Source organism: Equus asinus, chromosome 11 (assembly GCF_041296235.1).
Source record: "Equus asinus isolate D_3611 breed Donkey chromosome 11, EquAss-T2T_v2, whole genome shotgun sequence".
Classification (NCBI taxonomy): Eukaryota; Metazoa; Chordata; class Mammalia; order Perissodactyla; family Equidae; genus Equus; species Equus asinus.
The window spans coordinates 29,347,965-29,375,280 of NC_091800.1; the positions used below are offsets into that span (position 1 = coordinate 29,347,965).

General features: G+C 35.9%; 2 protein-coding genes across 2 annotated transcripts in view; one reads left to right on the top strand and one right to left on the bottom strand.

The window, feature by feature from the left end:
* The window catches only part of GTF2F2 (general transcription factor IIF subunit 2), a 149,707-nt gene that overhangs the window by 61,232 nt on the left and 61,159 nt on the right, over positions 1-27,316 (bottom strand). Inside the window, exon 5 of the mRNA XM_014838875.3 lies at positions 583-664. Coding sequence (XP_014694361.1) covers positions 583-664 — 82 coding nt within the window. The remainder of the gene's footprint in view (positions 1-582; positions 665-27,316) is intronic.
* On the top strand, positions 8,635-18,753 carry KCTD4 (potassium channel tetramerization domain containing 4). Its single transcript, XM_014838874.3, has 2 exons — positions 8,635-8,825; positions 17,030-18,753. The coding sequence occupies exon 2, from the start codon at positions 17,215-17,217 to the stop codon at positions 17,992-17,994; it is 780 nt and encodes a 259-aa protein (XP_014694360.1). The 5' UTR covers positions 8,635-8,825; positions 17,030-17,214; the 3' UTR covers positions 17,995-18,753.

Below are 27,316 nucleotides of genomic sequence, written 5' to 3' on the forward strand. Positions count from 1 at the left end.
TCTCATTAAATGTCTTAGAGAATCAAGATTTATAAAGGCAACTAGAAAAAGAACTTCAAAAAGTTTGATTCCAGGTTATATTAACACAGTAGCCTAAAATATCCCAAATAAACAGCCCAAGTTGTGAAAGGTCCCTTGCCAAAGAAACTCTTACTCAGATGTTTTTTTAATTGAAGTATAAGTGAATATAATGTATCAGTTTCAGGTACACAACATAATGACTCAAAAATTATGTACACTGAGAAATGATCACCCCAATAAGTCTAATTAACATCTGTCACCATATATAGTTACAAAATTTTTTTCCTTGTGATGAGAACCTTTAAGATCTACTCTCTTAGCAACTTTCCAATATGTAATACAGTATTATTGCCTATAGCATGCTGTGCATTACATTCCCGTGACTTCTTTATGTTATAACTGGAAGTTTGTTCTTACTTGGTTTTAAACCCAAATAGCCTTTGAAGAAAACATTTTCAATAATAACCATAATTTTCAGGCAATCAATAGGCAATCTAATATATGTATTTCAATCCCAAAAAAGAAGTATCAGGTATTATTTTAAAGTTAAAAAACACCAACCTCTTTAATCTCATGTAGTTTTCACTGGCAGCAGGTCGGCATTCGGCTCTTTGTACCACTATTCCTTCCAATGAAAGCTTATCTTGAATAGAAAGAAAAAGATTAACAAATGTATTCAGAGATAACATGTATCATTTTCAAGATTGTGTTTTGAAATAGTAATAATGACTACAATCAAACATAATGAATAATAAAAAGCAAGGAAACAAAAGGAATACTTTTAAGTTTATAGTAGTATCACTGGTCAGAGTAATAATTAAAAAAACCTTATTCTTGCCTAGTACAAAACTGGGCTCCTGTCAGATTTGTTTATCGGGCTGCCACAGCTCCTTGACAACAACAGCTTTTATACACTAAGATCTTTCTAAAGAGAGTGGCTTAAGGGGGCATAAAATCACATTAAAAAATAATCTGCAGGCTGTGGAAGCTATATCATCTTTGACAGAGAAGTAACTTCTGAAAACACAATTAGTCTAAACCACTAAATCATACACACACACACACAAATAAAATTCTAGAATACACTGTGACTAGAACAGCTAGCCTAGAAAATACTGTGAAACTGGGCAGGTCCATTGTCTAAGTTATCCTGTGTACCAGTTCTGCCTGTCAGTTGCTCTGACTTCTATTTTCCAGGCAACTATTAATTTGGGTGTGTCCAAACTAGAACTTTAACTGCTATGAAATTTTGTCCAAACAGAAGGGCAAGATTTCCTACCATTAGTAAGAATTCTTATGGTAACTCTGACACAAAATTCAACAGAAACAGAAAACAGAAACAAAAGTTAGCACCTACTGTTTGCCTATCAGGCCCCAAGCATTGTGGTAAAATCACTTTAGAGACCTTATCTTATTTGATAATACATAGATGACTGCCCATGATGGCATCAGCTTTACTACAGTTTGGAAATGTACAACTATGGTTAGGAACAGCTATGGTTCCAGTCATACTGCCGTGAGAATTCACTCAGGTTTTGAGAAGAGATTCAAGGATTCCTCTGGCTCATCAGCAAATTTATGATTTGTCACTTCAGAGTAAATGACTTCATGCATTCCACTAACATTAACTGAATGCCTACTGTGTGAAGGGCACCATCTAGGTATTGTGGAATCAAAGATGATTAAGATACAGTAATGTCTTCAAGAGGCATACAGTTCACTGGGGGAGACAGATAAACTGACCAAAACATAGAGTGCAGACAGAATCACGCCTACATGATTTATACTAGAAAATCTTCATTATGGTGACCTTTCTTGATGTTGTCTCCAAAATCTAGAGGATTCCTTATTGTAGCCCCTAAGTACTAACTCTGAGCACACTGTGTGATTCAATAGTTCAAGTGTCTCTCAATGCAAATATGCAACAAATCTCAAGTACAGGCTGCCAGATGACTGCAAAGAGCAATGATGAGAAGCATGCTTACCTTACACCAAAATAGACCAGGAAGGAAATAATAAAAAGGCCATAATTAATTATATTAAATTTAAGTTTAAACATCTAAAAATAATTTCCTCTCATTACTGAATTTAATAAGATTAAGATTAAAATATGAATTTTCTTAAAGCAAAAACAAATCTTATATTCAAGTTTGCCTCTCCACTGAAGCTGAAAGTTCTATCAAGAAAAACACTTCTCATAACAATAGCAAGATTTGGGAAATCTTCATGTATAAAGTGCCTTAAATGCATGAGAAAAGTCCACTACTGAAACATAAATTAATCCTTTTTAAAAAACAAAATAAATCTAGAATACCATCCCTGATAATAATTTAGTTATATATCCATGTGTTTATTAATGTCGAATACTAAAAGAGCGACCTTTTAATACTACCTGTGAATGTCCCCCACTTATTGAGCAGTACCGACTCCAGCGGCCAGGCTGAATTGACTTTTTCCAGTTTTCTGCTGTCAACATTCTCCATGTAACACGGGCAGGGGTAAGAAGCAGCTAAAGCACCTGCCCACTTCCGCGTGGCCACCACTCTTATCACTATTCCTCAATCAAGGTTACTCACACAAAGCAGTAAAATTCACTGCCCCAAACCACAATTTTCTGTCCATCATCTCCTCTTCTTAAGCCTAAAATAGCTTTCAAATGTTTCTCAAGTGAAAAGAAAAGTCTTAATCATCAGCCAGGAATTTTTCTACCAATTGGTGCTCTTAAATAACCCCACATCTCTATTCACTTGTTTCCCCTTTTCCCCTTATATAAATTTTAAAAAGCCAATTTACTTATGATACAGCCCCCTAAGAAAGATTGAAAGCCTTCGCACACTTATTAAAGCCTCACAAGAACATGTTTTCATATTCTTTCCACTAAACCATGCTTCTTTTCTTCTTCAAAACATTGCTTGAGGTTTCAGGGAAAGATATTAAATATTACATTTTACTTTTAAAGCATTTGAAAGCACTCACTTGCACACCACTGCTGATAATTATAGATCACATTCATTAATTCAGGAACCCTTATTTAAAACCACTTGGTTGGCCCAGTTTGAAAGACCATAAATACTTGAAAATAATCCGTTCTTCTGCTCATACATTTATCAAATATTTACTGAGTGCCTTTCATGTAAAAGATAATGCAAGAACACATCAGGAATAACACAGATAAATAAAACATGGCTCCTGCCCTCAAGGAGCACAGTCTGGTGCAGCCACTCACAGTCTGTGGCATATATCCTAAAAAGTACTGAGCACCCGCAAAGAGCTTTCATTTACGTGAGTTTTATCTATTGATATTTACCATGTTCGAAGCTAAAACTGAGGAATGTTTAGAAAAATCAGAGTGAGAAAGGCAAAAAGGCTTGGTATTACTATGAAAATAGTTTTGATTTCACAGACCCCTTGAAAGGTCTCAGGGATCCCTCTACCCAGTGGTTTCCAGATCACATTTTGAGAGCTGCTGGTCTAGTAGGATGGTAAGACAGGTATATAAATCATTTTAATACACTAGAACACTTTTGACAGATCTTCAATTAACTCACTTCTAGATTACCAAGGCTCTCAATTCTCCTCCTTTTAAATATAGTGACAGATGCCTACAGCTCACTATACACTAGTGGGCAGTAGGTTAATCTCCAGTACTCCCACACACTTCTGCTCAAACTATGCTAGAACTTGTTTATGCTAGTTTTACTCTGTTAGTAATTATGCAATTTGATTATATATTACATAATCCCATTAATTATGAGTATGGGGAAGGGAGATGTTTCTATGAAAACTAGCTTTAATGCTTTGGTAAAACTTGATAAACAGGTAAGTTGCTAAAAAGACTACTGTCGGGGCCGGCCCTGTGGCCTAGGGGTTGAGTTTGGCATGCTCCACTTCAGTAGCCCAGCAGACCTACACCACTCGCTGGCAGCCATGCTGTGACAGCAACCCACATACAAAACAGAAGAAGACTGGCACAGATCTTGTTTCAGGGTGAATCCTCCACAAGCAAAAAGAGGAAGACTGGCAACAGATGTTGGCTCAGGGTAAACATTCCTCAGCAAAAAACACAAAACTACGGTCAAATTAGGTATTGGGGAGATAAGCGGAGACTAGAAGAAACATAAAAGTCTAGAAGGATTCTGTATTTGTATTGTTTTACAGTGTCTAAATTCTTGATCCTTAAAGAAACCAAAATTAAAAATCTAAACTAAATTATAGGTTTAATTTTCACAAGAAAGAGAAAGCAGATGACTCAATCAGCATCCTATACTGAAAGCAAAGGCCTTGACCTACATGCACATTGATAACTAAATGTACATTTACAAGTTTTAAGATAGAATGTTTAAAGCAGTAGGAATCCATATTGATATCATTTTATGACTCGTCACCTTTGAATTTAACTGACGACTACTGGTCTTTCCATATGGAATGTGGGCTCCTACTGTACAAAGTAGAATTTGTTAAGGTTTACAGAGGTTTTAAGACAGACATTTGACAAACCTTTAGCTAGACTCACCATGAAAAAAAGAGAGAAACCTCAAATAAATAAAATCAGAAATGAAACAGGAGAAATTACAATGGACACCTCAGAAATAAAAAGATTCTGAGAGAATATTATGAAAAGCTATACACCAACAAATTGGATAATCTAGAAGGAATGGATAAATTTTTAGACTCATACTACCTTCCCAAACTGAATCAAGAAGAAATAGAGAATCTGAATAGACCAATCATCAATAAAGAGATCAAAACAGCAATCAAAAACCTCCCAAAAAATAAAAGTCCAGGACCAGATGGCTTCCCTGGTGAATTCTACTAAACATTCAAAGAATACTTAATCCCTATCCTTCTCAAACTCTTCCAAAAAATTGAAGAGGAGGGGAAGTTTCCTAACTCATTCTACAAAACCAGCATTACCCTAATACTAAAACCAGACAAGGACAACACAAGAAAAGAAAATTACAGGTCAATATCACTGATGAACATCAGTGTAAAAATCCTCAACAAAATACTGGCAAATTGAACACAATAATACATTAAAAAGATCACACACCCTGATCAAGTGGGATTTATTCCAGGGATGCAGGGATGGTTCAACATTCAAATTAATGTGACACACCACATTAACAAAATAAGAATAAAAACCACATGATCATCTCAATATATGCAGAGAAAGCATTTGAAAAGATACAGCATCCATTTACGAAAAAATCTCCAAATAAAATGGGTGAAGGAAAATACCTCAACATAATAAAGGCCATATATGACAAACCAACAGCTAATATCATTCTCAATGGAGAAAAACTGAAAGCTATCCCTCTAAGAACAGGAAGTAGACAAGGATGCCCACTTTCACTACTCTTATTTAACATAGTATTGAAAGTCTTAGCTAGAGCAATCAGGCAAGAAAAAGAAATAAAAGGGTTCCAAATTGGAAAGGAAGAAGTGAAACTCCCCATTTGCAGATGACATGATTTTATATATAGAAAACCCTAAAGAAGCCACTAAAAAGCTTTTAGAAATAATAAATGAATACAGTCAAGTTGCAGGATACAAAATCAACATACAAAAATCAGTTGCATTTCTATACACTAACAACGAAGTGGCAGAAAGAGAAATTAAGAATATGATCCATTTACAATTGCAACAAAAAGAATAAAATACCTAGGAATAAACTTAACCAAAGAGGAGAAAGATCTGTACACCAAACACTATAAAACAATTGTTGAAAGAAATTGAAGATGATACAAGGAAATGGAAAGATATTCCGTGCTCTTGGATTGGAAGAATTAACATAGTTAAAACGTCCATATGTCCTAAAGGAATCTACAGGGTTCAATGGAATCCCTATCAAAGTTCCAACAACGTTTTTCAAAGAAATAGAACAAAGAATCCTAAAATTTATATAGAACAACAAAATACCCCGAATAGTCAAAGGAATCCTGAGAAAAAAGAACAAAGATGGAGATATCACACTCTCTGATTTCAAAACATACTACAAAGCTACAGTAATCAAAACAGCATAGTACTGACACAAAAACAGACACAGAGATCAATGGAACAGAATCAAGAGCCCAGAAATAAACCCACACATCTATGGACAACTAATTTTCAACACGGGAGCCAAGAACATACAATGGAGAAAGCAAAGTCTCTTCAATAAATGGTGTTGGGAAAACTGGGCAGCCACATGCAAAAGAATGAGAGTAGACCATTATCTTACACCATACACAAAAATAAACTCAAAATGGATTAAAGACTTGAAGGTAAGATCTGAAACCATTAAACTTCCAGAAGAAAACATAGGCAGTACGCTCTTTAACATCAGTCTTAGCAGCATTTTTTTCAAATACCATGTCTGACCGGGAAAGGCAAATAACAAATGGGACTACAACAAACTAAAAAGCTTCTGCACAGCAAAGCAAACCATCAACAAAACAAAAAGACAACCTAACAAGTGGGAGAAGATATTTGCAAACCATACATCAGATAAGGGGTTAACAGCCAAAATATATAAAGAACTCATACATCTCAACAACAAAAAAACTAACAACCCAATTAAAAAATGTGTAAAAGATGTGAACAGAGATTTCTCCAAAGGAGATACACAGATAGCCAACAAGCACATGAAAAGATGTTCAACATCATTAACTATCAGGGAAATGCAAATCAAAACAACAATGAGATATCACCTGACTTCCATCAGAATGGCTATAATTAACAAGACAGGAAACAAGTGTTGGAGAGGATGTGCAGAGAAAAGAACCCTTGTACACTGCTAGTGGGAGTGCAAACTGGTGCAGCCACTATGGAAAACAGCATGGAGACTCCTCAGAAAATTAAGAATAGATCTACCATATGATCCAGCTATTCCACTGCTGGGTATTTATCGAAAGACCTTGAAAACACAAATGCATAAAGACACATGCACCCCTATGTTCGTCACAGCATTATTCACAATAGCCAAGACTTGGAAGCAACCTAGGTGCCCATCAAGTGACGAATGGATAAAGAAGATGTGGTATATATACATAAAGGAATACTACTCAGCCATAAGAAATGACGAAATCAGGCCATTTGTGACAACACGGATGGACCTTGAGGGTATTATGCTAACTGAAATAAGTCAGAGGGAGAAAGTCAAATACTGTATGATTTCACTAATAAGTAGACGATAAAAACAATGACAAACAAACATAGCAACAGAGACTGGATTAGTGGTTATCAGAGGGAAAGGGGGGAGGGAGGAGGGAGAAAGGGGTGATTAAGCACCTCATATGGTGATGTATTGTAATTAGTCTTTGGGTGGTGAACATGGTATAATCTACACAGAATTCAAAATATATTATGATGTACACTTGAAATTTATATAATGTTATAAACCAACATTACTGCAAAAAAATAAAAAAGTAAATACATAAATATTTTTTTAAAAAGACGGAGATATACACAGAGTATTGGAATTAATACACACAGAGATTATGTCTAACTGGAGATCAAGAAGAGTTTTGATAGAGAAAGCAATGTTTGTGCTGAACTTTGAAAAATGGGTAGGATTCAGACTGGGAGGTGAGGCAGAAGGGCACTGAAGGTGGGGGGAACAGCGTGAGCAATGGCTTTCACCTCCTTTCTCTCTCTCTCTCTCTCACTAGGAATTTTAAACTAAGGGACCCACACCAGAAATGACTGGAAAGACGTGGTCATGACAGCACTCTGAAGAGAAGCCACACAATTTCATCTACTAAAAGCCTTGGAATGGCTCAGTTCCTACCTTTCCCTAAGCTTGGCCATTTGTTCAACTCTTCTTTGGATTCTGGGAAATATTCTAAGATCCCTTCTAAATTTTCTCCTCCCCCCTCCCTTTTTTTTTTTTTTTGCTATATTGGTTTACTTATTGATTTTTGCTACTTGTAAACAAAAGAACCTTAATGAGTATGAACACACAGCTTTGGTGATGGTATTTTAATTTATCCTGCCACCTATTTTCAGAAAAAATTTTAAAGAGTAAGTACACAAAGCACATCCCATAGAAAGAATCCAAGAGCTCCTGTTCCGATTCTGCCACTAAATAGCAGTCTTATTTTGGAGAAACTACTTCACATCTCTGGACTTCAGCATCTATATAATGAAGTTACTGGAATCTCTGAGATCTCTTCCACTTCTCTTTCACCACAACAAAACAAAACTGGCCTTCCCTTCCAATCGGGAATGTTTTATTATTTCATAAGTGTTTATTTTGTTTGCTCTACTACTTTTTAAAAGACCTAGATATAATTAAATTTTCTTTGAGTTAGAAATTACAGAAAAACTGTTTCTTGGAACAACAAAATGTTGAGAAGCTGCCCAAAACTTGAAAACATACAAACTTCTAAGCGGGATTTTCCTACTCTTTATCTCAACTTGAGATATACTTTGTGTTGAAGAACTCAAGAGAAATAACTGACTGGCACTTTTTACAAGTTAAGGGCACACCTAGTTCAAACAAGTTAAAGTAATAAGCAAGCAGGAAGGGTGCTTATTAGCAGTGGCATGTAAGTAATGAGAGAAGGTATGCAAGGAAGATGTTAGGCATCAGGAAGTTATAGGTATTCATTTCCACAAGACTACTCTGAGTCCAGTTCAATGTGGAGGCCTTTAAGAGCACCTGCAACTCAAGTTAAAACACAGACAAGTGGGCTAGAACCAAGATTTTGGACTATCCTTGAGACTCTGAAGCTACTTTCCTGATTCTTATGTACATCACATCTGAGTCTATCCTCTCTGGAAAAGGACTGAAGAAATACTATTTCCACAGGTGCATTTAAAAGGTAAACCATTTTTAATATTCCTACTAATCTCCATTCTTCTCATTTAAAATCTCTTCCTAGCAGTATTTTGTCTGGGGTTCACAGGGTAAGGCCTATTACTACAAGCTACTTGGCATCTTAACAAACCAGTTAGGCAAACTTATAATTCCTATATTAATAAGGAGATCCTTATTCTATTCAAATTTGTGAATTGATGTTCTGATCTCTATTTAACCTTAGGAATGTTAGGAATAAAAGATCATGCTCAGATTTCAGTAAACATACAGCATTAGCATTTATTGACCTCAAAACAAATGAACAATGATATAAGTACTCCTCAAAATCGACTGTCTGTGTAGTATGTTTTCTTGGAATGACATTCAAATTACAAATACATCTAATGTGCTGGGAATTCCCAATTTTAAATCAAACACTGAAACCATAATTTGAGCACTATACGTAGGATTTAGAAAACATCTCAACTTTCTTAGTCATGGTACTGCTCTTCAACTTTTCCCCTATGGAATGGAAGAAAGAAGGTTTTATGTACACTCCTGTACAAGATACGTTGTAATGCTGATCAAAGAGTATCAGTGAATAATAAGACTGGTTGCCCAGGAGTAGAAAGGAAAGTCATCAGCTAAGGTGCAAAAACAAAGATGGAGGCCTTAAATGTGCAAAGGAGTTTGGACTGTTCTATGAGCCTACAGAAGCCATAACAAACTTTTGATCAATGAAATAACTTAGTGAACGAGCATTTTAAAAACATTTGTCTGTTTTAATGTTTACAAAGCAAGTTCACAAGTTATCATTCCTCCTATACTACACTATAGTCTCCTTTTTGCTTGTTACATCACATACATAATTAATCAATATACAAATCTTTTAAATACAGATGTGGTCATTATGTTGTGATGATGTATAAACACATATAATACCTAACCTCAAAGATGCTCTCAAGAATAAGAGGCTGAATAAAACCCAGAAGTAAAATACAGCTTCATAAAAAACACAAAGTAATGCCATATTGTAATAATAAATGAAAAGGGGCAGGAAAATCATAGTGCAGTAGTCCCCTTATCTGTGGGGGATATGTCCCAAGAACCCCAGTGGATGCCTGAAACCACAGATAGTACCAAATACTATATATGCTATGCTTTTTCCTATATATACATATCTATGATAGGGTTTAATTTATAAATTAGGCACAGTAAGAGATTAAAAGCAATAACTAATGATAAAATAGAACAATTATAACAATATACTGTAATAAAAGTTACCACAGATCTTAGCAACCTCAGCATATGATTTTTTTCTTTCTTTATTCAGTGGAGAACTGTCACCTTTTCATTTAAAGGAAGCACTTTAAGGCTTCTCTTTGGCATATCAGAATCGTCAGCATCACTACCCTTGTGCTTTGAAGCCATTAAGTAAAAGAAGGGTTACTTGAACACAAACACTGCGATACCTCGACAGTCCATCTGTTGACCAAGAGGGCTACTAAGTGACTAATGGGTGGCAGGTAGTGTGGATGCTCTGGACAAAGGGCTGATTCATGGCTCCAGGCAGGATGGGGCAGGAAGGCTCGAGAATGCTTCATGCTACTCAGAATGGTGGGCAATTTAAAACATGAATTGTTTATTTCTGGAATGTTCGATTTAACATTTTCAGACTGCAGCTGATCATCGATAACAAATGGTGGAAAGCAAAATCATGGATAAGGGGGACCACTGGACTATAATAGTTTGTTTTAGTTATACCTATATCAAAGGGTGCAATCCAGCTTTGCACCATTTGGCTGCTGCACTTGAAATCAGAGAAAATTCAAAAACAACAGCAAAAGTGATTAAATGGATAGAAAAACAAATCCTTCCAGGAAAGATTAAGTATCCTGGAGAAAGCACTTTACTATAGTGCTATATTAAAGTTAAACAGTGCCAAACACTGTGCTGGATATGATGAGGGGTACAAAGGAAGAAAAATGCAGGCCCCTGTGCCTAGACAGACTGCAATATAGTTGATGGATACAATATTAGTGAAATACTTATAGACAATATGATGGCACACATTTTTAAGTCAACTGAAAATGATTCAAGTTTCATTAATTTCATCCTCAATAACTCCTATTCTCTTCACGATGTTAAATAGTAACAGTAGTAATACCATAGGCTAGTTTAGTGCTTTATGGTTTTCAAGATACTTTATTAGTAAGTTACCCTCACAACTACAGGGTAGAAATTATGTCCTCGTCACTAAGAACTCCTTTGAGGGGTGATTAGGCACATGGGTATGGTGATGGATTGTGAATAGTCTTGGGGTAGTGAACATGATGTAATCTACACAGAAACTGAAATATAATGACATACACCCGGGGTCCGGCCCCGTGACTGAGTGGTTAAGTTCGAATGCTCCGCTTTGGCAGCCCAGGGTTTTGCCGGTTTCGATCCTGGGTGCAGACATGGCACCGCTCATCATGCCATGCTGAGGCGGCATCCCACATGGCACAACCAGAGGCACTCACATCTAGAATACACAACTATGTACTGGGGGGCTTTGAAGAAGAAGAAGAAAAAAGAAGATTGGCAACAGATGTTAGCTCAGGTGCCAATCTTGAAAAAAAAAATGACATACACCAAAAGTTTATATAATGTTATAAACCAATGTTACTGCAATAAAAAAAGAAAGAAAGAAAGAAAATAAAAAGAACTCCTTTGAAATTAACTCCCTTTCCTGAGTTCATCAATTTCCTTAATATGGTGGCTCTTCAACTCTGCTTGATCATTAGAATCACCTGGGAGCTTTTTTAAAAAAATACTGGGCCCAGAGATTCTACTCTAACTGCATTGTGTGCGGAAGAGCTAATGATATTTTTACAAACTCGCTAGATAATTCTAACATGCAGCAGCCAGGATTGAGAACTGCTGCCCTGATATTTCTCTCTCTCTGCATATTTCCCCCCATCTCTGTCTCCCTCCCTCCCCCCCTTCCTCCCTCCCCCTCTTTTCCTCTCCCTGTCTCTCTGTTAATTTTATTTTCTGGTTGTATGTGGGTAACAGTTTACCAAACTGCTCAAATGCTTTCATCAAATCTAAGATACCATCAATTGTAATATTAACCATGATTTATGTGTCACTAAGAAAGACAACATACTGCCACAAAACACTTACAAGCCAATGACTTTAAGACATAGTCTGATTCCAGAAATGTTAAATGTGAAAAAATGTCCAATATGATAGAGTTTTCCATCCCTAATTTATAATCACTCTACCCTCTGTAAGTAAGAAACTGTATTTGCTCCTATGAACCATCATATCTTGTCCTGCTGTTCAGGCCTCCTCTCTTTCCTCCATACCATCTCATCTCTAAAGAAACAAGATGATCTAAAGATAAGAGGATAACAGAAGGACAGTGGTAGGAGACAGCACTGGGAGCAGAGACCCTTTCGGTCACTGATTTCATACCAATATTACTTTTACAAGGTTTCAAAGGCATGTGCCTCATTTGAGATTGTAGATAACGGTAATTAACTTAAAATATCTCCTCCTCAAAGAGAAGGTAAATTTACTTTTGCCAAATAGCACTACAAAAATGAGTTCTATACAATTATATAATTTCAATGTTCATTTGATGGCTTACAGAAGTGCTCTGTTCATCTAGTTACAATAAAATTTTCCAGTGAATAATAAGGCATAGGCTACACTTCGAAAAAGAGAAAACTCATTTTAAAAAACTTAAATGACTTCTGCTTACAGAATTATAAAACACAGGTTTCCCTGAAACACTTATCTCCCAAAGTACATTTAAAATATGAATTAATAAGATTTGCAAATTGTTTTCAAGACTACTGCCATAATGAAAAGCAAAGAAACGTGGAATGGAATTTTGCCTGAACTTCTCATTTAGTCTGTCATTTTTACTTGTGCTCCTTTTGATAGATAGTGCTTTATTCTTTTCTACACTCCTCAAATGAGGCTTAAAAATTTGCTAATGTACCGAAGTTTCCTGGGCTTCTTTGAAGACTCAGTTCAACACTGCAAAACATTTTACAAGTGTATTTATCTGACTGGAATTGCACATCCACATCACCTTCCTGCTAGAGGTTTTATCCAGTGAGTCCTAGGACGAGTCAAGCACTCTGCATAGTTGGGGAGACATTGTGGTCAATCAGCTGCATAAGGTAGGTGAGGTAGAACTTGTGTCAGTACAATCCCAGCACCAGACAACATCTACTGCAGGTGAAGGTTCTATTTCAAAACAAAAAGTTCTGACATTCAAGCAGAATTAGATTAGCACAGAAAAATCCTTTATCCTTAAAGTATGTTAATACATTACACTGCGTAATTTATTTTTATTTTTTAACACACAAGAGGAACATAGCTGAATATCAAATGAATGTTTCTCACATTCAACGCTATGAACAGGAGGCTATGAAGCAGCAGCAGCAAGCAACACATAAGAAAGAGAAACAACTTTCAAAAGACATAGGAGAGTCAAGGCAAAGGAGAATTAGAGGACACAAGTCAGATGGCCAAGGGTTACCCAGATTTTGGAAAATGAACAGATAAAGATGATCAGGGAGTCAGGTAGATGGGTATCAAATTTAAGTGAGGAAGAAAGACACAGATCAACAGGCTTGAAAAAATGTGGGGAAGTCCAGAACAAAGACACAGTGCCAGGGTTAAGCAAAAATTGACAGCTGCTGCTCTAGCTGTAGTTGCTTTTACTTTCTTTCTAAGGTAATGGGAATTAATCTTTTTAAAAGACAGGCATAAAAGCATGCAGGTAAAAACAACCAAAAAGATTTGGTGAAAGTGGGGAATGTGGAGACAGAAGTACAGTGCTCTTATTAAAAACAGTTCCTAAGACCATCCCTTTTCCTTGAAAAGAAATGTCTGAATTTCACAGAAGAGTGATCTGTTGAGTCTAGGGGAATTATCAAATCTCCTATCTTCCAGTCAGGAGAGATACCTTCTTGGTAAGGTTCCATTTCCTCCCATGGCATGGGATTATCTCTGGCATATAAACAGAGCAAGCATATATTATGATGAAGTCCTGTGTCAGTCATGGTAATGACAATGACCTCATTTCCCATCAGGAGTTGGTAGATAATTTGGGAATTCCTCCCAGTGGCCTAGAATAAGTTTCGCCTAATGCAGATAACAGAAGATTAACATCACCACATAGTGGAGAGTTTTGCTAGAATTTGGTGAGGCATTGGGCCTAACCAATGGATATACTCATACCAAGAACCTAACAGTGGCATTGTTTAAATCCTCAAAGTTGGCTAAAGGGCTCTTTTATATGGGTGATTACAGATGTCTAAGACAGAGGTGACGTAACTCTAATAAAGGGCTATGGTAGCGAGGAGAAAACAGGGTCCCTACCTTTTTAAAATATTTATCTTTCGGCCTGCAAAGCAGATGAAATCTTCAAGTCTAGCGGTCAAGTGGATCTAACTGAGCTACCTCTGACGTGTGGGTTAAGCCCTTTTGCTGAAACCACTGAACTGATTAATTCCCGTGTGTATCGGCAGTGAGGCAGAGAAATGTAATCGCATAAACCATGGATATTTCCCTTGGCATAGCTACTGAAGCACCATTTTTATAGTTTTAGGGTTGTGTGGACCCAAGTGACGCTAGATAGCACAAGCTCTCCCCACACTCCACCTCTGCCCCCAAGCAAGTAAACATAAGCTTAGAATAGACTAAAAAGAAGACAACCTGGCTTTCTCCTAAGGGGCACGTATACCATAACAGCAGCAAAGATCAACAAAACCCTGCAATTTCTATAAACTGCAATCATCATGCTTTAATGGGGATAATGTGGAGTAATGGGGATAAGGTGGGGCCTACTGGTTCCATTTTTCTTTTTTAAGACTGCAAGTTGGAGGCAACAAGACACAAAAGGAAAGTCCTATGGATTCACACCAGCCTCCAGTCAGGCACTAAGACAAGGCTTCCATTACACTATTGTTGCCAGGCCACAGGTGGCAAACAAATCACATGTGTCAGCTCTGCAGAAGCCAAGAACACCGAAGTGAATTCTAGAGGGAGAAAACGCAATCAAGGGTTAGAGGCACACGATGGGGTGGTTCAGAGTCTGTCAAAGCAAGCCAGCAGAAACAAAGACATGCATCAGCAGTTTTAAAAACCAAGCAGCAGAAACCAGAAATGAGCGAGTTAGCAAGTATAATGCGGCCCTGGAGTGATGAAGAGTCAGCAGTCCAACTTCCAGCAGTGATGCCTCACCTCCCCGCCCAGTGGAAGCCCATCCTCTAGCAGCACTAGCTTCAAGGCCTCCTTATGAAAGCACCTACAAATGGGCCAAAGAGAGTGTAAGGAAGCAGACCAAGTATCACATACTATTCAACTACATCACTTTATTTAAACATACAAAGAAAATTCTAGCAGTCTCCACCACTACACTACAGTTATGTTCAATTAATTCTTATGTCCCAAGAAGTTCATTAACAGAAGACTATGTCTATACATGAAATTGTTATGCCTTTATTGATTTTGCTTTACACGATGCTACTCATGAGCAGTGACTGTTAACATAAGAATTCTATGAATAAATATCCAAAGTTGTACCAAAAAGAAAACCTATTCAGTATTTCCTAAAAAGTCACATCCATAGAAAAGACTAGATTATAAAAAAGCAAAATCAACATACACGAAATTGTTAGAATATAAGAGCAAAAACTCTTCTTAAATGATGCAGCACTAAGAGGAAGCTGTAGTCCAAGTGTTGGCTTGCTATTAACAAGCTGTAAAGGTCTAGATAAAACACTAAAAACTCTCTAGAATGCAATTTTATCTTTGGCAAAATGAGAAGACTGAATTTCACGGTCTCTAAGCAAAAACTTAACCCTAAAAATGTTATGCCTTAGATTTCTAGTTTAATTTCAATGGACCTTTGATAATCTCAATGACACATAAATGTTAAATTCAAAATATGCCATAATTAAGGATATAATTTTTTTATATCTGAAGAAAATCTAACATTGTTTAGAGAAAATAAAAGGTAAGTATTTTTACAAGAATCTGCTCCAATATTTCTATCAACACAAATTTGAATAATTTAGAAATACCTTTAATGTAATCTAAATATAAGCAAATGTAAAATCTAAAGTCTAATTCTGAGAACAATGTAGTTCCTCAGAATAATTCAGCAGATAGACCAGTCAAATAAAAGTGTACTGGGGACAACATTCAAATTTCTTACCACTGGGCCTTTAAATTCTAGAAATGAAAGCTCAGATCCCTAAAATGCTTTGGAAGGCAAGTTACAGGGGAAGGAGAAAAAAAACAAAAGGGGAAAAACACCAGACTCACACTGTTCCAGCTCCCAAGTTGAAAAAAAAAAAAAAAAAGCATAGGCTTTGGTCCTTTCTTTCACCTTTGAAAGAACACTGGGGGAAAAAAATCAACCAACTTTCCCATGACACTATTTTACAGTAGGTATTTTGAGTCTGTCTGTCTTTTATCTTCTCAAACATATGTGTACGCGTGCGCACACACAGACACACACAGAATGATAGTATTTTCTACAGCAGTCCAAGTCTTTGTTCAGCACTGAAGCAGGTTTAGGGTGAAACAAGCTTATGAATGTTCCATAGGAAAGCTTAACCCAATAAAAGGATATGATTATTGCAAGGCCTGTATATTTGATTTTTTACCTTTAGGGTCCAAAAGCAAATAAAATAACAGAACATTTTGTTAAAGGACATTAAGAAAATTTCTTCTCACTTGCAAAGATCCCAAAACCAGAATCACATGCAAGTCCAATTAAATTCAAGTGCAATGTCACAACTAACAGGTTTAAATATTCTCATTTGGGTCTCTAAAATGACTACACCACTGTGAAACATGTAACTCTTTATAGGAGAGAAAATTCTATACACCTAGTTCCTTTCTCTTTAGGATTGCCATTTATGATTTACCTTAAACAATGATACTAACTCAACATACATTATTCTCCAAAAGAAAACAATATTATTCAATATTAAGCTTACCTGATTAATCTCAAAAGACATTTAGAAATGGATAAAAGTTCATACTTAGCTGGAGAATTAAACATTTGTAATTGCTTAACTGCCAAGAGGAAATTAAATTTATTCTAAGTAACTTTTATCACTTCAAAGAATATACATGAAAATCTTTTCACAACAAATTCCTTCCCTGATACAGTTAAATGCAAATTATCTCTTTTCCGTCTTACTCCAGAAAGCTCCTGCATACATAGCTGATACGCCACCTACTGCAAAACTGAGCTGACAGCGCAGGCGAAGCTGCCAGCATTTCCATTCCACCACCAGGCTGGGGCTGAATAAAGGCGTGTTTGTGTGGTAGTGTTTCTTTTTTAAAAATCTCAAAGCCAAGAAGAACAAGCTGAAATAGGATTGTCAAAAATGGAGCGTAAAATAAACAGAAGAGAAAAAGAAAAGGAGTATGAAGGGAAACACAACAGCCTGGAAGATGCTGACCAAGGAAAGAACTGCAAATCCACACTGATGACTCTCAACGTTGGTGGATATTTATACATTACTCAAAAGCAAACACTGACCAAGTACCCAGACACTTTCCTTGAAGGTATAGTGAATGGAAAAATTCTCTGCCCGTTTGATGCCGATGGTCATTATTTCATAGACAGGGATGGGCTCCTCTTCAGACATGTCCTAAACTTCCTACGAAATGGAGAACTTCTACTGCCCGAAGGGTTTCGAGAAAATCAACTTCTTGCACAAGAAGCAGAATTCTTTCAGCTCAAGGGACTGGCGGAGGAGGTGAAATCCAGGTGGGAAAAAGAACAGCTAACACCCAGAGAGACTACTTTCTTGGAAATAACAGATAACCATGATCGCTCACAAGGACTGAGAATCTTCTGTAATGCTCCTGATTTCATATCAAAAATAAAATCTCGCATTGTTCTGGTGTCCAAAAGCAGGCTGGATGGATTTCCTGAGGAGTTTTCAATATCATCAAATATCATTCAATTTAAATACTTCATAAAGTCTGAAAATGGCACTCGACTTGTACTAAAGGAAGACAACACCTTTGTCTGTACCTTGGAAACTCTTAAGTTTGAGGCTATAATGATGGCCTTAAAGTGTGGTTTTAGACTGTTGACCAGCCTGGATTGTTCCAAAGGGTCAATTGTTCACAGCGATGCACTTCATTTTATCAAGTAACTACCTGTGTCACGAACAAAGGCAACAAGCACGCAGCCAGCAAGCTTCGGAAAACCACAGCATCAAAGGCATCCCAAACAACGTGCCCAGCTAGCTCTGTACTCAGAGCCCTGCTGCTAATCAATTACTGTGAGCTAACGGTATGTAAATTCTATCGCTAAAGATGTCCTTCTCTAGGGTGTTCCTGCTGATCAGACTCTTAAAATGAAACTCAAAATGAAAACAGCAATCTTCTATATATTGTAAATAAAGACTGAATGCTTTTGCTACTTGTTTATTTTTCCTTAAGCTGTCTTTCAATCAGAATGTCTTGGGTACTTGCACAATGAACAAGCATGTGCATTATCTATCGTTCAATTAAATAAATGGTAATGAAATATTTGAAGGGGCTAGAAGATTTAAAATTCTTTCTACTTATGGCAAAATCTACAAAGAAACTGAACTCAGTGGTAAAATTAACCACTGAGAGTAAAATAAATGTGCAGATCTACTAAAACAGAGCTATAGTAAAACCAAATGAGACTGTAAGAAGATATTGAAGCTATTGATTTAATTTTTTTTTATTTAATTTTTAATGGTAGGCACCAAAAGCATATTCATAGTTCCTGTATTTCATACTAGAATTATAGCTGGATTGATATATTGCTGAAAATTCCTAGAAAACTGCTTGATGACAATAAAAAAATAAAAGCACTACTAGCTTCTTTGCTTGTATTAATAATTACAATAAAAAGTTACATGTGTCACTTTTGAAACAAACAGTATTGCTTGATGATTTCGTACACTATGCATTGATGTTTTAAGTGGCAGGCTACAGTAACCCTGGCTGATCTTGCAAGTGACAAAAATCAGCAAATTCATTTCTTTGCAGGCTGAGGTGCAGCACAGATGGATAACTTACTTTCAACAGAGTATGTGGTATCAGAATAATAGAGTTCATTTTCAGAATCACCTTAAACATCTATTCATTTTTCAAGCTCAAAAATATTAAATGAGCATCCCTAAACATTATTCTTACAAAAGAACTTTATTGATTCTTTTCAGTACCTCTTTTGATGCTAAACCTCAGACTCAATGAGTTATGTTAATCTCTTCAAGCTAAACAAGAAGTTATTTTTTAAAATTAAATTTTATATATTGTCTCAATGACACATTCAAGAAACATAGCCTTAAATGTGAATGCATTTTTTTCCTCCTAAAAACCAACTAAGTCATTTCTATGACACTTATTTTCTCTGGTTTCTAAGAACAAATTATATCTTAAATTTGCTCCTTTAAAATTTAACCATTAAATCTGGAAACTAAATCTTAATTTTAATAAATTTGAATGAAAGATTTCTGAAAATCTTGACTGAGGTTACATAAATTAGCTTACACTCAAAAGTTTGCTTACCCATAAAAACTTAGAATAAATTAGCAGCAAAGCTAATATTCATTCTCAGAACTATAACTGACTTCCAGTTACAACATCTAAGGTAATACAAATGTTGGCTGTACATAGTAAAAGAAATACTTTAAAATCTAAAAAGTCCTTTAAAAAATACACATTAAAAACAAAAAAACACATCAAGCACACAATCTTTTATACATGAGAAGAAAAAAATGTTTCAACTAAAACATCAAATTCTCTTTTATGTACTTTAAAATGGCTTAATCAGGATTTAAGGAACTATGAAATAGAAAAAAACAGTAAAATCTACTTTAGCAGTCATTATAATTGAACTGTTTCTCTACCTTTCCAGCTTATGAGTTGACTTTTCCTTGGCATTTGGTCTTTGGTAATGAAAAAAATGGTAGTGATTTAACCTCAAAGCAAGATTCTCTCTAACAGGATTTCATTACAGATAATAAATATAGCCCTGACATACCTTTTTACAGGAGACATAGCTGAACAATTCTTCTTAGAAGTATTATAAGTAAGGTTTTTGCATCAATTCGCAAAAAGAGAATTTAACTATTATAACAAAATTATTATTGATGGAAACCACTACTTAAATAAATCTGTTATGTATTTTTATGTATATCTCTAAAAAATCATACCTGCATGCATTTAATTCCTCCTCAAGCTTTTGATAAAACACAATATCCTAAAACAATTTAAATAATCTAGAAGGAAATTTGACTAGATTAATTACTCTTGTGTAACGTTTCAAAATTATTTGCACTTGGATTTACATATTCAAGTGCCTAAATATTGTAAGTGTATAGAAAACACCTAGTTTTAAATTTTACTATTTTCTAAAAATACTTAGAAATACTTTCCATTCAAAAACTCAAGAAATCATATAAAATGCCAATTATAAGTCAGAGTGAAGCTGTCCTAATGTTTTTGTTTGCAATCACTGAAGAATTTCTTCCTCAAATCTTTCCTCATAGGTAAATATTGCTCCAAAGAACAAATCACAAAGTTACTCTTTATCTTCTTTTTCAGAAAGTAATAAAAAATAGGTTGCTATGCTTGCCAAGAGCTAAACATATATACTCTTATATGATTCTAGCACTGTCCTTAAAATACGAAAAATAAAAACACAGCTTATGGTGTACTGTATCTCTAAAATGTATATGGCAGTGCACAGAACAAACGAAAGAAAACAATCATGAGACTTTTCAAATAATATAAGAAAGAGGACTACATCCCAGACTGAAGACAATGATACCGATTAAGCTTGTTCAGTTATTTTTTTAAAGAAAACAACTTATACTTCAAGTGCTATTTTAAGATGATAATAAAAGGTAACATTTATTGTTTTATTACATGCCAGACACCACATTATGAACATACATTATCTCAATTAATCCTCATGATGACCCAAGAAAGGTACTATTATTCTTTCCTTCTTAAAGACAAAGAAACAAAAACTTACAGGGCTAAAGAACTTGCTCAGATCATACAGTTAGTAAGAGGTAAAGGTGGGACCAAGATTTGAAACCCAGATATACTAGTTCCAAGGCCAGCAGAAACCATCTCTGCTTTTGTAGGCCCCTTATATCTCTAACACCTAGAACTTGGCATAAAACAGGCATTCATGGGTATGTGCTGAATACAGAATATCAAAATACACGTTTGCCTCACTTGATAAAATCTCACAATGCAGGTGTTCTTAAAATGTTGAGTGAAAAACCAAATTTTGGGAAAGCAAATAATATTTTTAATGTAATATTGTGTCATTTAAAGAACATGAGGTGAATCATCTCACAAGAGTAAAGAATATCCCAAACTTATCTATTGGCAAATCTAGATTTTCACTTATCAGGTTTGCTGAAAAGGAGGTTAACATTCTACAACCTGTACAGTCCAGAAAACTGATAGACTTTGAGGAAAAAGTATGGCACAGTGAAACACACATGGGCTCTGGAGTCAGACTTGGGTTCAAATTTAATTAACTTCCACTAACTTGCTTACATGACATAAGCAAGATTCTTAACTTCTTTGAACTTCAACACCCTCATAGTAAAATGCAGATAACAATTAGTTGATAGAGCTTTTATAAGGCTTAAATTAAATTCTAAACTATATGTAACATGCCTCACCCATCACAGGCTTTCAATAAGCACTAGTTTGTACCTTATCCAGTATAAAGGTATCTTCATGATATAACCATGAATGAAAGGCACAAAAATGCACATTTACATTAATTAGGCTTTCAACTTAGACATGAACAGAACAGAGAACTTTTAACAAACTCATGCTTAATACTGTGATGAATACAATAAGACACAGAATACACTTTAAATTGCTACAGGCAAAAGCAGTTTTCATTTGTATTAGTTTAAAAATGCATACGATGAGTTTCTTAGAACTTTTATCTTCTAGTTTCATGTATAAAATCTACAAGAACAAAATAATAATTGCAGCTGTTCCATCAGCAATTTAAAATCAGTCAGCAGTAATATATGTGATAAGACAATCTAAAAGATACCCCTAATAAATTATGATTAAATGCCTTAAACTGCAATTATGTCACCCAAGGTTAAACTTAGAGCATCTGAATCATAATTAACCTTGCTAATAAAGCAGAGATGTAATATGGACTATCCAAAAGAGCATGCATCTTAGAAATTATTTGTATTTAGCTTTGAAATATATAATGGCTACTTCTGTAGCAGACTTATCTTCCTAATCATATTTTGCTTAAGCTAATAATAAAATTAATTTGCTTTTGTGAAGAAACACCAAGGGAGTGGTGATAAAGCAAAGTGTGCTGGGCAGAGGGAAAATATCTAAGATGAAATTTAAAATCTGCCTAAAATAATTTATAAAGAGGTGACTGTATTCCTACTTCTCTTGACAAAAACATACAATAGTTCAAGAGTTTCTATCAAACAAAAATCACTGATATAAAATTTAATAAGCTGTCAGAAATTACCTACATTTAATTAAATTTTTCCAAGAATGCAAAAAATGTACAATACTAAGCAATTTGTATGTAAAATGCACAAATTTTAGTTTTAGTTAAATCACAAGTTATTTTAGAAAAAATACTAAATTGGATATTAAAGAGGGAAACAATTATAATACACTTCTTTATAATCTGTCCTAAAAAACCTGTTCTCTAGCATAAAATATAACACAGTTAATCTAACAGCACAACAGGTCTTTCCAAATCCAGGATTCAGGAGTATTCAACTACATTTAAAAGCAAGTTTTGTTAGTTTTTTTAAAAAAAAAGATCTAATTAATTTTTGAAAATTCTTTTTTTTTTTGGTGAGGAAGACTGGCTCTGAGCTAACATCTGTTGCCCATCTTCTTTTTGCCTGAGGAAAATTGTCCCTGAGCTAACATCTGTGCCAATCTTCCTCTATTTTGTATGTGAGATGCCGCCACAGCATGGCTTAATGAGTGATGCATAGGTCCCTGCCCAGGATCCAAACCTGCAAACCCCAGGCCACTGAAGCAGAGTGCACAAACCCAACTACTAGGCCACTGGGCCAGCCCCAAAAAGTCCTTTTTGAAGACAGGGCCAACTTTTCAAAAGTAATTTTTTTTTTTTTTGGAAGATTAGCCCTGAGCTAACTACTGCCAATCCTCCTCTTTTTGCTGAGGAAGACTGGCCCTGAGCTAACATCCGTCTCCATCTTCCTCTACGTTATATGTGGGACACCTGCCACAGCACGGCTTTTGCCAAGCGGTACCATGTCCACACCCGGGATATGAACTGGCAAACCCAGGGCCGCTGAGAAGTGGAATGTGCGAACTTGACCACTGCACCACCGAGCTGGCCCCTCAAAAGTAATTTTGATTACTGTCCTCTAGAATGTTTAGTACATATTTTCTACATCATTAAAGTGTAAAATTGAGCAGATCTACTGATTTCTTCTTAATTCCACCCTGCTGATTTTGCCTCATTATAACAGATGTTTATTAACTAATGTTTTTAAGGTTCTTAAGAACTGTTGAATATTAATTTTAATCTGAATGATTGCTTGAATTTGATAACCTTCTATGACTTGATGTGATTTTACAAGAAAACTAGACCATTTAGCATTTGCTTTAGGTATCATACCGTTCAATAAATTTTTATTTACATTTATTTTTTAAAAACATTTAAAATAAGTATGAATGCAGACACCCAAGATCCTAAATCCTAACAAAACTATTTTGATTTCTGCATATTTTTTTCATCCATGTATACATCTTTTTAAAGAAACTCCTACAGAAATAAAAAAGAAAGCCTATAAATAGCTGTGCACAGAAATAATTATTAATAAAGGGTAGATGATTACTGAAGAGAAACACCAAACAAAAGAATCTAAAAGTGATAGGTGATTGATTTATAAAACAACAAAACCAAAAAGACCAACCACAGGCATTTATGACACATATACAGTTACTTGCTACCACGCAGCCAAAATATAATGCATTAGGTTTCAGTATATAAATATTCAGCTACCTTGAAAACTAGAAGCAGGCTTTACTAAAATGTCATTTTGGTTCCCAGTTATATTTCCCTGCCCCCTTCATTCTATCTTATCAAAATTTAGATTATTTGGATATAAGGCAGATTATACTTCATAAGAGGCAAGAAAAGGAGGTTCAACTATATCTCTTGCTATTACAGAACAAAAAATTGTATATTGTAAAATTCTCTAAATGATGGGTATACAGAATAAAAACAAAACTTGATACAAAAATATGGCAGTTAACCCTGAGGCTATGCCTTAAGTAAAATCATTCCCCATCTTCATTCTGTATCACCCTAAGACTTTCCATTTAACTAAAGGATGTAATAAAAACATTTTTTAGTAGAATTAACTTTAATTCCCTTTATTTCTTTTTTCAAGATTTAATTTTTTTCCTTTTTCTCCCCAAAGCCCCCCAGTACATAGTTGTATATTCTTTGTTGTGGGTCCTTCTAGTTGTGGAATGTGGGACGCTGCCTCAGCATGGTTTGATGAGCAGTGCCATGTCCACGCCCAGGATTCGAACCAACCAAACACTGGGCCGCTTGCAGTGGAGTGCGCGAACTTAACCACTCGGCCACGGGGCCAGCCCCAATTCCCCTTTATCTTTTAAAAAATGAATATGTACCAAACAGTGGTCTTTTTGGTTTAATGCAGGGAAAGAAAAGCTGTTGAGGATTTAAAAATTACAGTAAAAAGAGACATAACTCCACAAATGTTAAAAATTGCTAATGAAGTAAAAAAGCTGAAACCTCTTCTACAGAAACTACTGGTTTTCCAACAAGGCAGTAACCACTACCTACCTACCTCTTCTCTTCAAAGAAATCATCTATGGTTGTTTCTTTAAGTGGCAGGTGTTATGCTATAAAAGATCACTTCTCCGGGAAAGTACATGAATGGGTGGAAAGGAATAAGAAAAAGTGGGCTAGCACTCACTGAAGTGTTACTATGTATCATGTACTATACTAAGTACTTAAAGTGTATTATCTTTAAATCTCAGTGCAGAGATTGCTACTTACTTTCCCAATACCCATTCTTCCCTTCTTTGTTAGTAACCAAACTCTGATTCAGGGTGGCAATTGTATGCAGATACAAATCCATATTTCCCAGTGTTCTGTGGCTGCTAGGTGTAGCCAAGTTATCAAGTGCTGACCAACGGAAGCAATATAAGCAAAACTTGTAGGATGTGACTTTTGGATATGGTCCTGTAAAGGGTTACAAAGCTGGGTGAGCCTTTCTGCCTTGCCCTATTGCCTCCGTTTTGCTGCCTGGGATGTAGATGTGATGGTTATAACTGCAGCAGTCATTCTGGATCACTGTGAGGATGGAAGCCACAAAGTAACAATGGCAGACAGTTCCTAATAACCACGGAACCGCCATTCCATACCTGGACTTCTTACCTTGGAACTTCCTTCACAAAGAAGAAAGAATGTTTAATTCACTGATATTTTGGGACGTCCGGAAGAGATAGAGAGGGGTAGTATTAGAACCCCTGTTTTACAGATGAGGAAACAGACCTACAGAGTTAGGCAACTTGCCACAGGCACACAGCTACAAGCAACCTCCAAGTGCCAAGCTCTTAACCAGTGTGTGATGCCACCTTCAGATTAGACACCAGGAACTCAGCGAGAGACTCTGCAGAGAGGATATGTGCCTTCAAAATGGGCAAGATAATGTTGAAGGACGGCTGGCACTTCGACTCATTAGACAGGCTGAGACCTGGCTTAAGAAACTGGAAGACGCAAACCAAAAGAGAACCTGGCTAGTCCGGTGAGTTTGCTGCAAGAAAAAACTAGGACAGAGAATCCATTTCTGAGATGTGTGGGGACACAACCACAGAAAAGAAAAGGGGTGACTGGTAGGTCAGGGAATAAGTCTAACCAGGAAAGAAACCTCCGTGAACCAGGCAGCTTTCCTCAGTCAGGTGCAGAATCATTGGATTAAATCCAGAAGAACAGCTACCTGGAAATAACCACCAAACTGATTTCTAAAAATGAACTGAAAATTCTCCCATGAGAACATCTAAGAAAAAGTAGAATATCTTTAAGCAAATGGGGGGTGGGGGGAGTATTTATATAACAAGTAAGCAAAGGAACAACTTTACAGATTTCTGAGATAGAGTCAACTTTCGGACTACACTCCCCTCCCCCACTTTGGGGGTGGAGGAGGAGAATGAGTGCGGCCAGAAGAGAGCACAATCCTCCTCTTTCCCTGTAGTATCAAGCAAGCAAAAAAAAAAGGACTTAGGATTAAAAGCGTCTTGTACGCTGTTTTAGAGTCTTTTGGAAGAGAGTGAAGTAAGAAAACTGGGAAAGAGAAAAACAGTTTGAAAACTCAAGTAGTGGAAACTGGAAGACAGACATAGCCAACTGCTTAGAAACAGCAAGGGATGAATGAAGAAAGAGTTAAGTAGCTACCTCCTCACACAGAGAGAGGCCTGAGTTCTTAACCAGCAGGGCAGCCATTTGGTCCTCAAGGAGCTAGTATTATTATCATCAATTATCCAAATTCAAAAGCTTATGGTAAACTACTCAAATAATTAGACATTTTCGCCAAGAACATGTCAGCAGATGAATCAAGAAGAGCTACCGCTAGCTTTTTTACACTTAAGTTAAAATACTGGGGCACTGATGCTTTTTTTAAAAAGTCAGAGAAAAAGTGACCCAAAGGACAATGGTAGGTGAGTTTTTCTGGGTATATAGCCCAAATTTGATGATCCTTCAAGAGGCAACACCCATTCACCCACATATTCATAGCTTTATATTTACTTCTAAATACATACTAATTGTTTTTGTGTTACACAGCTTTAAAAGATAAAATATAAAGTTGTTATTGCTTAAAATCTTATTTTACACAGCCACCTGGGAGGCAAATTAATTATAAATCATCAGAAGTCTTAAACATGAGAATACATATGTAAAACAGTCCACTGGAAAGAAAAAGTATTTCGAAAATTGGCAAACTAACAAATGAAAGATGCCAACGAAGACCGATACAGTTAAAAAGCCCCAATGTTGCTTGGAACACAGGCATCTTTTAGCTTCCAGTCACTTAGGATGTCTTAAATAACCAAACAGGATGAGGACACATAGAGAAACGTTCTTATTCTAAAGAACTCAAGGAAGATGCCTGCTAGCCTAGTTCCCACCAATCTTTTATAAAATCAAACGGAGAAGGATAGGACCAATGGCACTGCTTGGTCAATCTTTCTGGATTGAACACACACCTAACTAAAGTCACTAGTAATATCTTTTCCTTGGCTTCACATTAATGATGAATTTCTTTTCAATTTCACTGTAAGTTGATACAGGCCAAAGCAATTCATTTTCTTAGACCCACATTTTAAAAACAGGTTTACACTGGACACATTTAAAACTGTCTTTGTAGCTTAAGACTCTTGCCTTTAAGTCTATTGCTCATT

Coding starts and splice junctions, on each gene's coding strand:
- KCTD4 (XM_014838874.3), top strand. CDS start 17,215: ATGGAGCGTAAAATAAACAGAAGAGAAAAAGAAAAGGAGTATGAAGGG.